This window comes from Saccostrea echinata, unplaced genomic scaffold, assembly GCF_033153115.1.
Source record: "Saccostrea echinata isolate AGI-Se365-2 ecotype Australia unplaced genomic scaffold, CSIRO_AGI_Sech_v1 ptg000054l, whole genome shotgun sequence".
NCBI classification, from domain to species: Eukaryota; Metazoa; Mollusca; class Bivalvia; order Ostreida; family Ostreidae; genus Saccostrea; species Saccostrea echinata.
The window spans coordinates 18,394,948-18,407,136 of record NW_026889803.1 but is presented as its reverse complement, the minus strand read 5'-3'; the positions used below and the strand labels follow the sequence as shown (position 1 = coordinate 18,407,136).

Genomic DNA, 12,189 nt, shown 5'->3' with positions numbered 1-12,189 from the left:
TTTTATGTAAACTTATGCACTGATACATTATTTGGTAAGAATTCATCAACTTTGTCCGATTTTTTTTTCTTGACCTTCCCAATGACCTTTGACTTTACTATTTATTGTGTATTAAACTCAGTTTTAAAGAAAGTATTCAAGGTATTTTCATCAAACCTCATACAGTATACAAATTTTTGTGTTGCATATAAGACTATTGAGCCCTCGGTGGGGCATTCATGTCCTATAGACATATTTTTAGTTGTGACATATGAACCCCATATGAAACACTGTAATATTACCTGCATATCATCTATTGACATGTAATAATTGAATATTGGTAATTATTTTAATTAAGTTATTTCAATTGTTTTTAAAACATAGGGTCAAGACTTGTCAGAGTTAAAGAGACATAGTTATGCCAATACAGTTGACTACAGAACACTGAAAAAATTTGTCCATCATGTCTTCATACCTTGCCACTGCAAAAAAGTTCACGAGATGCAGCAGGAAAGCCCTGAGGTAAGACTCCTAATCAAATGAGAGTAATTGGAAGAATTGATAACCTTAGCTTAGTTTAGGTACAAGCTTAAGTGAATACTGTGATTGAAGAAATAGAAATAACTGTGGTTAGTGAACTTGTTATTAAGTCCACGCAAAGTATCCTGGTTTGGCAGAGTTTAATGAACTCGTATTTTACCTGTGTAAGTCTAAAATTTAGATGATTCATTTACTGTATTGAAAGAAATTGAAATAGAGTTACCTGCCCTTAAACTTGTACTTTAATTATAAGATAACTTATATACATAATCCAATTAGAAGCAGGTTATGTGGTTTGCTTAATTGTCATTACAAGGACGGAATGCTTGCAGGTGAATACATGTACTTCACTTCATATTCCTTAGCAAAAGCATTCCTAATCTCATTTTTGAACTTCAAGATTTGTTAAAATTTTGGTTCCAATTATTTGAGTAATGTATTGAATAATGAATTATGATAGTTTTGAAAACAAAATCAGCAGTTACATTTTCAGAGCCTTTGAAATAACTTTTACTGAATGCCTATTTTTAACTTTTACTGAATGCCTATTTTGGAATGACAATGGAATTTAATTTCTGAAGTTGGGCATCCAGTGGCAATTATAAACACAGATTCTTTAACCCGTCAGAGGCTATCTATATCCTGAAGAATCAACCACAATCAAATGTTAAAGGTTACCCTGCTCAGTCGAGTTATAATGTGGTTACTTTACTTTTATATACTTATATCATACTTTTATCATACTGGCATAGAACTTTGGTTAAAATAACTATAATTTTGGTATATAATTTAAGCTACCAAATGATACCCAGTGAAATAGCATGGGAATTTTGGCACTTAAAAGTGACAATTCTGTTGTTTTTTTGTTTTTTTTTTGCCATATTCTTCTTGACTTGTTTTAGTATGAATTAGCTTTAATATGAAAAAACCCCAACTTAATTGCCGTAGAATGAGATTGCAGAACACTTTTAAGTGCATCAGAATGCTATACAATCACTCTTGAAGGTAATCATTACCATCAATCTGAAAACCCAAGATCATTCAGATTCTGGCCACCCCTGTGTGATGTCATAAATTCAGTTTTTCATCATTTATTGTCCCAAGAGTTATAGCTAGTATCATAGAAGAGCTATATTGGGGTTCAGAATTTTAATTTACATTAAAAGTAAATGGACTTCATCAACACAACAGGGTTTTGATTTGTTAAATGGATATGCACTATCAATATATCGTAAAATCTTAGGACTTGGCTTAGTTTTGGCTATACTAGAGGTGTAACGTACAATTTCATGTTCACTTGTCTTAAATATTTTGTATTAATGCAGAAGGCCATTAAGATAAAAGAAAGGCAAGGCAAAGACAGAGTTTGCCATGGACATGAGAGAGCTGTTATCATAGATACACTGGTAACAAATATGGATGTAAAAGAAGAAGGTATGCTAATTTTTTGTTTTGCCTCAGGCTAAAATGAAACTCTGTCATTGGATAAATGGACAGTCACTTACAGTCACCTTGTTAGATAGTTATAATGAACCAACTAAGTAATAAATATATATTCCCTTCCTGTTTCTGAAATTGTAATATCTATGCTTAGAAAAATGGGGGCATATACTGCAATATATTACTCCTATCCATTTGTCAACTTGTTTCTGGATTTTTAGCTCATCTGGTCACAGGCCAGAAGAGCCTGTGTGATGGAAGGCTGTGCCTCATCCATCTGTCTGTCTGTTAAGCTGTTTTGTCTGTTTAGCTTTGCATTTTTAAATCTGCTTTTGATTTCAAAGAGGAATGTTGCCATGGTTACTAAAAGCAGAACTTTCTGTGAATTTTTTTTGGAAACCTTTTCTACAGTTTTGGTCTGATTTTAATCAAATTGGTTACACAAGAATACTCTTAGATGAATGGTTCTATGCATCGGTTTTTAATTTTGGCCAACAGTGTTGCCATGGTTACTAAAAAAAAGAAATTTCTTTGAAATAATTTCAAGAGGCTTATTTTCCAACATTTTTTGGTGCAGTCTGATTAAAAATAGCCACATAAAGAGACTACATCAAGGATTATAATTCTATTCTTTGGTGTTATCATAGTTTTAAGTCCAATTAGCATGATTAGTGGTACATATCTTTGTTAGTAATAAGCTCAAACCAGAGGGCTATAATCTCATCAGAGACTTCTGGTTCAATTTTAGTCAATCCCTCTTTTGATTCACATATGCATGGCCATCTACTTTTGTACTGCACACAACAGGTATACTGTGTGAGTGATAAGTTGACTAGGTGGAGCAGCATTTGAATTACTGTTTTGACAATTTTCACTTTTTGCAATGATAACTTAAGTTTAAAAAAAAAAATTAGTACCTAATCATGTGAACCTGGGCATAGAGATTTTTTTGTAAAGAATACAAAGTGTATTTAATACAGAAGGTTAATTAATAAAGAGAAATAAACCCTGTTTTACACAGCATAAATTTTGCTACTACTCAGTCAAAAGATTTCATGTGACCAGACCTTTCTTTGAGTGCCAGCATTATTGACCTTATGACCTTTGACTTTGACCTTCTTTTGAAAATTTTAATCTTGGCCTTAACTTTTGAACCAGTGAGTGCTAGGGCTTTTAATATATTACATGTTTTCTTTGTGCTGGATTTCAGATTGCCAACAGCCATTTGCCAATAAAGATTCAAAATTGCAGAAGGAAATAAAATTTAAGAGCTGAAATGCCTGGAAGTTTAAAACTGAGCAGACATAATGGCCGATTAAATTCTTTGTGCAAGACTTGCTATATTGTTTTTCCATTCACGTCTGATTAATTTACTTTTACTACTCTCTGTAACTGCAGATTTCATCAGTGACAGTCAGGTATTAGATCTAGATCCCCAGATTGCTTCATATAATTTCTTGTTGCTGATACACTTCCCTACCAATATTAACATGGAGTAGTGGACAAGCACATGTCCTAATAAAAATTCTAGTGGAATATAATATTTATTGAGCAGTAAAATCTTCAATTTAGAACTATATATAGAACTCATAAGAATGATGCCAATGAAACTGAAGAACCAAAAAAAAAGGGGGGGAAGAAAATCACATTGAAAGACATGCGATGGTTTGGGAATACATGGCCCGGCATAAGCCTGTGGCTTTGGTTTGACACAAGGTTGCAAACCACAGGCAAAATGTATGATCTTCTCCCATTCTGGCCTCGGATAGTAGAGAACTGTAAGTGGAGTGGCAGGCAAGTTCTGTGACTTGAGACAATGGGCATGGTAGCATGGCATCACTTCATGAGAATCCAGGAGAAACATGACTTAAAATGTAAAAAAAAATCTTTCCAAAATGAAATAAATACAATTGAGTTACATTTGTTCAATATTTTATTCATAATTATTACCTTTATTTGCATTCACCTGAATTCATGTTATGAGGTGAAAGACCTGAATATTTTCAATTACTATTTGGCCTAAAATTTTAGGAGAGAATGGCCTATTACATTTCTTGTAAATATCCCAGGTGTCAAAGTTATGTATTTCAATCTAAAGACCTGCTTGTGACAAGACTTCTTTGGATACCAACATTTCTGACCTCATGACCTTGACCTTTAAGTTTCACCTACATTTGGAAAAAACTTTTAACTTTGCCTATAACTTTGAACGATTGGTGCTAGAATTTCATATTGCACTTAATATGTATTCTTTGTGACAAGAGCTTTTCTTTGGGTGCCAATTTTTTTGAATTCTTGATCTAAACCTTGGAGTTTTACCCTCATTTGAAAAACTTCAACCTTGGCCTTGAGCTGCCATAAGGGAGCATCATTGTTTCACAAAAACTTATTGTTCAACTAAGTTTATGATATGACTATGATGAGGCAGATTAGTCTTCACATTAAGACTATACATGTGTGGTGTGGATAAAATTAACTTGTAATGAAATCTTGAGGAAATTTGAAATTTGAAAAAAGGAGTCAAGGTTTAATATACTCAAACATTTCTCACTGAAACTGAACTAGATATAGATACATTGCTTTGCTTATTAATCTAAAATCATATTACCGCTTATTGTCCAAATTTTCCAACATCATTAGCAATGTATAATTTTAAATTGCACAATTGAAGGTAATTTTTTGTTGTTTTGTTTTTTGTTGTTGTTTTGTTTTGTTTTTTGTTTTTGGAAGGACAGGGGCTCTTAATATTGAGAACAGATATAGAACCTTTTTTTATTCATTTTTAGGCATATTAACTTTGCTCTGTTACCTTGAGCTTCATCCTTTGAGATGGGTGGAGAATTTGGTCAATGTGTATGCCACTTGTAAAGTCCAGTGTTATGGGGGACCAGCTCAACTTCAAGCTATATCGAAAAAGGTCAGCATTTCCCTCCAATTTTTAATGCCTTTTTTGTAATCCATTAACACTTCATTGCATGGCCATAAATGTCTTTGTTAAGCAACGTCATCTACACTCTGTTCTTCTGAGGTGTCAGTGAGATTTAGGTCATTGCTATAAAAATAAGACTAACCTATTCTACAGAATCACCCAATCCACACTTCTGAAATTTGCAATGCATGATTTTTTCCTTGAAAATATACATTTCAAATTATTTTGTATTTTGATATTCATATTTGTTATTTATAGTGTCCTCCTGTAGCTGTTGCCATAGCAAAGGCAAAGAAAGGTGGGAAATCATTTTCATCCACCAATCAAATTGAGTTTCCTGTTGTTGACATTAGTGACTGCATGGGTTGGGACTCTGGTCTTGTCAAAAGAGAATTGAAAAGTCTCTCCTGGAACATAACTAGCCAAGGTATATATAGGTTTCCATAGTTTACATCAGATTCATGTTTTGAGCTAATAGTGCATTATAAGTTCGTTATAATTTCTTGCCAGCTTTTGGTTACATGGAATTATTTTAGAAGGGTAGCCACTGAAAGGCTACAGTGTGGTCATTCGGAAGATTATTAGAAGTGTTAAATATAATATAAGGGGCTGCCAGTTTTGTTACTTGCTAAGTGAGTTTTAAAAACCTCTGTGTTTCAGCGGAGCTAGCATTGCTTTTGTACAGTTGACACTATTCTATTTACTGTAAACATTCTTTTTTTCCATGGGAGTCATAATTCCATGGAATAACATTTCTCTTCAATCCATGGGTAGAAAATTATGCAGATTTTCTAGATTGCCATTATATGCTTTTTATGACCACTGGGACAAATTTCCTTTGAAAATTTGTGACCTTGCATGTAGGGTAAATTAATACAATGTGGAAAAAAGTATTTCTACAGTATGTTTTAAAACATTGCATTTAAGATGTAATAATTTCATTCTGGTTGTAACGCATAATTTGATTGGATGAAAAATTTACATTATATTGTATAAACTGTGTTGCCTACGTAACAATGACTTCAAAAAGAATCAATCCACCTTAGGTTACATTTCAATTTGTACAATGTGAAGTCATTTTTAAGGACATTCATTATAATATTTTCTTACACTAAATGAATGAAAATTAAATTATAAGGAATGATTTTAATAGCTACCCAATTTATACGGTATAAACTGGGTGGGAAAAGTTTACACTTTTTTTAATTTACATTTGCAGATATTTTTCTTAGTTGAACCTATTGAAAAGAAAATATGTTCAATTCTGTATGAACTTATTAGGGGGTCAGAGGTCATGGTGTGACGAATCACACAGCGAGACGATATTTTGTCTACATATTTCTGTCACGGTGACACTGGTTTCAGAACTTCTAAGCCATTAAAGCAATGAAAAAGATGAAATTATTGAAACATACATGTTTTTTTTCGTTGAAGAAATGATCATTAGATCTTTCTTTGGTGTGGAGAATGTTTTTAATCAGCCTAGAATCACGCTTACCTTTTTAACCCAAAATTCCTTTGAAGGTATGTAAACTGAAGAGGATACCACCGCTTTTGACTTCATATATAAAGAACTCATACAATAATAGTAAGATTATTCTCAGTAGCGATCATTGTTTTTTCATTATGAACAGATATTTTCTGAACTGGACGGCTGAGCATCGATGTAAGTATTCAAATGCTGGAGCGAGGCGAACTCTAAAGACCAAACAGCTTCTAGGTCATTGCACGTCACAACATAGCAATACGGCGGGCAGTTCATATAATAAATGCAATTCTATTCAGAATATTTGTCTCAAATGTAAATAAAAGTAATAAACAATAATGTTAAAAAGTTTACTGGGAAATGAAGTTGGTTGGTACGTGATCAAATCTTCTGAGAAGCCCTTCGGGCTTCACAGGATTTGATTACATGACCAACCAAGTTCATTTCCCAGAGAACTTTTTAACATTGTTGTTTATTTCTTATTAATAAATAAACCGCTTTGCAGTTTATAAAGCGTTTGCCCCAACCCAGTTTGTACTCTATAAATTGGGAAGCTATGAAATTCATTCCTTAAATTAAAAATGTGTTTTCAGTGTATTATATATTTTTTTTTTTTTTTTTTTTTTTTTTTTTTTTTTTGAATTGTGTAGAAATCTTTTGTAAGGAACCATGATTTACAAACATGATAATTGTGGAGTTTTTTCTGGTATGTTATAAACCGCAGTATTAGAATGGCAATTTCGTGTGCGACTTTTGTTTATTTCTGATACGAAATCAGTGTATTTTCTACACATTTAAATGTCATAGTTGTGAGGTTTTTGACTCATAGTGCACAACCAGAAGATACTATACACAAGAATCCAAATTCTCTTATTAGTAAAACATATGAAAAATAAAATCATTACCATGTACATTGACTGTCTAATGCTGTAATTAACATGCAAAATACTTAATTTCACTATACTTGTATAGACTGCAATTGGAGAACTTTGTTAAAACTTCCTTTGCCACCTATGTGCATACATTGTGATATATTTAGATGTGTGAAAAAGTACCAAGCCCCTTCCCCCTACCCATTATTCTCTTTGTCGTCATTAGATGACATGGACTTTAAGATTGGACCTTAATTTAGTCAAGGTCATGACACACCTTTAGTACAACATCAATAACACACTGAAGTTTGCATTTAAATGTCTAGTTCTGGACATGATTTCGCAATATAATTATCCAGTAACCTTGACCTTTGAGATGTGAATCATGGCACCACTTTTTTGGTCATCAACAATGATAAGCTTAAAATCACTTATTACTTAAAATCACTCACATACGATCACTTATTTTCATGGTGTCAATGTTGTTTGAGGAAAAAATGAAGGTTCAAGGGGATTTTATTTCATGTTTTCAGAAGTGGTGTTGATTTGAAATTTTTTAAACATTTCACAGTGGACATGAATGCAAGGGTAAATATCTTCATACCATGATAACAACAAACTAAGATTAAACCCCACAAAAAATTAGTGATTTCACAGAACTCAATTTTAAAATTCAACTTAATTAAGGGCTTGAGAGCTGTAGCCTGTGCATCATTTTACTATCTCATTGACCAGTGACCTTAACCTTTGAGATATGACTGAATCAAGATGATGGCACATATTTAGGTTATGAACAACAACCTCCTTCTAGAATTTTACCCAAAAAAGACTTTTGACAGAGAACCATGCCAAAATGAATATGTCTCCTCTCATTCGAGGTTCATAAAAACATAATTCCTTAAAGTATTTAAGACTATAGACTGAATTTGCATAATAGCATTAAAATGGAAAATATGGACACACGTGGAGAGACAACTTAAAAGATTTTTTGACATTTCTTACATCATTTTTCCATTAACAAACAAATAAGGATTTTACATACAAAAGAGAAGGTTAGTAGATGAACCCTTTGGAAACCAATAGCCCTTTTCACAAAAAATCTTATGACTAAGATTGATATTTGATAACTCTAGTGTAATTTCTTTTTTCATTTTAAAGGATTTATATTCATAATAAATCCTAATGTATTAGAAATAAAAGATTTTTTTGTGACCTACTAAAATAGTTTAGGTACTTTTTGGAAAATTGGAAAATGTATGTCATAGTTGTAAGATATTTAGTGAAAAGATCCACATATATCATAACCCACTAAGTTAGTGCTTTTCAAACTTGTTGACTGGTGTGAGACATGTAGAGAAATATCAGCTCTCTCTCTCTCTCTCTCTCTATGTCAAGGGTCCCCTTGTATAGTTAAACACACTTATAATGAAGTGCCAGGGACAGATGATTTTGCCATGTAATATCCCTTAAGTTCAAAATATATTTTGAAACCACAGGGAATGAAATTCATGTTGCTGTAAGCGTTATTCATTGTAAGTGTGTTTGCTATAAGCTTGTTATACTGTATTTGTAAAATTGCTAAGAAACATTTTTGAAGTGTCTAAAAACATCTGAAAAACACTGCAAAAGCAAGGAACACAAACGAAAATACAAGGAGAAAGACCAGGAAATGAAATTGGATTATAAACCATAATTAATCATGAGTAAAGGTTATAATACAAGAGGTATGGAATGGATCATCAAAGTCAGTGCAGTTGAAGAGGCAAATGAAAGCTTGAATCAATGGATTTCATCAGATCCCCATAAAATAGGATTACCCCGAGAAGAGGCAAAGATTTGTCATCAAGAGTCGGCAAAAGTAGATGTCTACTTTGATCAATCCATGTTTCTCTTTTAATGTGATGGATTAAGACAAGTCATAGAACATTTCAAAGACTACAAATATTTCAGAGAAAATACTGTGAATTCACATTTCAGAGAAATCTAATTACACCTTATTTCACAAGCTTATCTACACTTAAGGTATGTCACTTGTCAGCCTTTTAGAAAATTTCAGTCGGAACCTCTTACTTAAAAACTATTTATTACAATTCAATCTTTATAACATATTTAAATTAAACAATGTAAACTGTTCAACATTTAATTAAAAAAACTGCTCAAAAATTCATAAAGAAGCAAGATTTATAAGGGACTATTTCTTGTGGTGGAAGGATATTTAGCAGAAAATTCTGCAAATCTACACATTCATTAAATTTAATATCTTGGTACTTTAGCCTCACATACTTTTACTCAGAGAATATTTTCCGTTATGATATGCCTGGAATATTAAATATAGGTCTCAATTTATATTTTTATAACAAAATTTACACCTTCGCTCAACAAACTTTGCCAAGAAATGAAGATATATTAAGGAAGTCGAGATAAAATTTTCACAGTTTTTTTGCAATAAAAATCGCATATTTTGACCAATATTTCAAAATTTACATCACTGACCCAAACTTTTTCTTTCATAATTTTAAACTACTCGATACTTTTGAACGACCAGCACTTAAGTCGTAAAAAGTTTGATACAAGAAAATATTCTGTTGCCTATTTAGATTTTTAATTAGGGATGTCAATGAGTACCCGGTTAACCGGGTACCCGATCGAACGTCCGAGTATCGAATACTAAAATCGCTACTCGGTTACTCGGATGTATATTATTATTTTTTCATATTTCAAAGAACAAAGCATATATTTTTTTAAATCAAAAACTTATAAAAATGCTATTTCAAAATGAATTATCCATGTTTACCTTGTAATTAGCGTCACCCACACCTGTGCATACCCGTTATAGTCTGTGGCTGTGTACTTGTTTATACAGTAATTACTGACCAACCTGGTCAGTACACAGCTGTTATCACCTCTTGTGATCCGTTATTTTTTGGATGGCTTTAATGATAAGTATTTAATGAACATCATTTAATTAGGGTTTATTATCCTAAAATAATTTAGTTCTGTCGCATACGGTAGCGAATTCGGACATACAAAGAAATGCCGCTACTTCAAAAGTGAAAAAAAATATTAGGAAAGAACTAAAGATTTAAAAAATGTTTAGAATTATCTTTGCAAAGTAAACATAGCGTATATGGAGAAAACAACCAACATACAACTATTAATTAAATAATATACTGTACGTCTAGCGATCTCAACACTCTCTTTCCTTAGAATTGTTATCTTTTGTGTTTATTTGATAAATAAATTTAGTGCAGAAAATCATTTTCGTTTTCGTTTTGCTCGATGTTTGTGTACAGGCATAGAAAATGTTTTAAAAAATCATCGATGGTGGTTAAACAGGGCTTAACTGGTGTCAATGAAATTAACACATTTGTATTTTACAATTTTACCGAGTACCCGGGTACTCGATCGGAAAATCGTCCGAGTAACCGATTATCAATATTGACCGATTTGACATCCCTATTTTTAATACCCCAAATATGAGACTTTTTTAGTGCAAAAAGGTCACACAGTAATTTACGCGCATTAATTTGCATGATTTGTTCAATGATAAATATTATTCAAACTATTTTACGTAAAATAAGATTATGTTTATTGCCATGGTTACATCTGATAAAATATGATAACGGTTAAAGTGATTAACCAGAGTTACAATTTAAGTGCAAAAAGGTCAATTTAATTGTACCGTAGCTCAGTTAGATGCACACTGACCCCCCATTTTCTCTACGATTTTGAGTCATACTATATGAGTACTTATCCAAAATATACTTCTCAAAAAATCCTTGATATAACAAATTTCACGAGTGACATACCTTAAAACAAAAATTTTGAATTTCAGTTGTTAACTCGAATTATTTGTTATGATATTTCTACTTTGGTTATTGCTGACATCAAAGAAATGACTCGGTCACTATTAAATATAATAGATATTATATAATATTATACTTTTATGTAAATTAGTTGAATCTGATTTGTCGAGAAACATTTGTTAAAAAACACTATTACCAGCTGAATGATGAAGCCACGCCCTCCAGCGTAGCAACAGTCAACATTGCTTGACAACGGGTGATATTCCAAATAAATAGTGACTGCACAGAATTTATGCGTGCATGGTTCACTGTTATATGTATTTGTATAAAACAGTCGGTATAATATAATAAATATTGCATGTAGTTGAGTGTAACATTGAAAATTTTCACCCCTTGAAAACCATTGTCAACCTCGGCTGCTCCTCGGTTGACAATGGTTTTCTTGGAGTGAAAATTTTCAATGTTACACTCAACTACATGCAATATTTATATAATATTATTAGCTCTTCTGAGCCAAAGGCTCAAAGAGCTAATGCTTTGGCCATTTGTGCGGTGTGCGTAAACTTTTTAGAATATGGGCCATAACTCAAGAACCCCTTGGCCAATTATTGTCAAATTTGTCACAGGGCATCCTTGGCCCAAGGGCTCTCGTTTATACTAAAACAAGGGTTGTGGCCCTTTAACAAGGGGAGATAATTAGGAAAATAGAAACAAAAGTACTGGTTGCTAAAAAATCTTCTTCTCAAGAACCACTGGGCAGATTATCACCAAACTTACAGAAAAGGATGAGAATATGTTGAAGAATAAAAGATGTTCAAGGCATCACCCTGGGGCAAAGGGCGTGGTCTCAAGGTCACTTCAAAGTTGACCAAAAATTACATTTAATTAAAATGTTGATACTTTGCTTACTATAAGGACTAGAATCATCAAATCTTGTCAGTTGATGCATCTAAGGACCTCATATCATGTTGACTCAAAAGTAGGTCATGGTGACCTACTTTTTAAATTTTTTATTTATGATTAAGAGGCATATTTTGACTGAAAAGTAGGTCACCATGACCTACTTTTATAAAATTTATGGCTTTAATTAAATATTTTGGGTACTAATTGGCTTAGAATCATCAATCTTTGTCAGTT

The 12,189-nt window shown here is 32.4% G+C and overlaps 1 protein-coding gene across 2 annotated transcripts in view; it reads left to right on the top strand.

Moving 5' to 3' along the window:
• Positions 1 to 12,189, top strand: part of LOC133171662 (ATP-dependent DNA helicase Q4-like) — a 153,570-nt gene that overhangs the window by 117,248 nt on the left and 24,133 nt on the right. For both annotated transcript variants that reach the window (XM_061306452.1, XM_061306451.1), the window contains exons 15-18: positions 364 to 501; positions 1,845 to 1,953; positions 4,746 to 4,876; positions 5,147 to 5,315. In XM_061306452.1, coding sequence (XP_061162436.1) covers positions 364 to 501; positions 1,845 to 1,953; positions 4,746 to 4,876; positions 5,147 to 5,315 — 547 coding nt within the window. The remainder of the gene's footprint in view (positions 1 to 363; positions 502 to 1,844; positions 1,954 to 4,745; positions 4,877 to 5,146; positions 5,316 to 12,189) is intronic.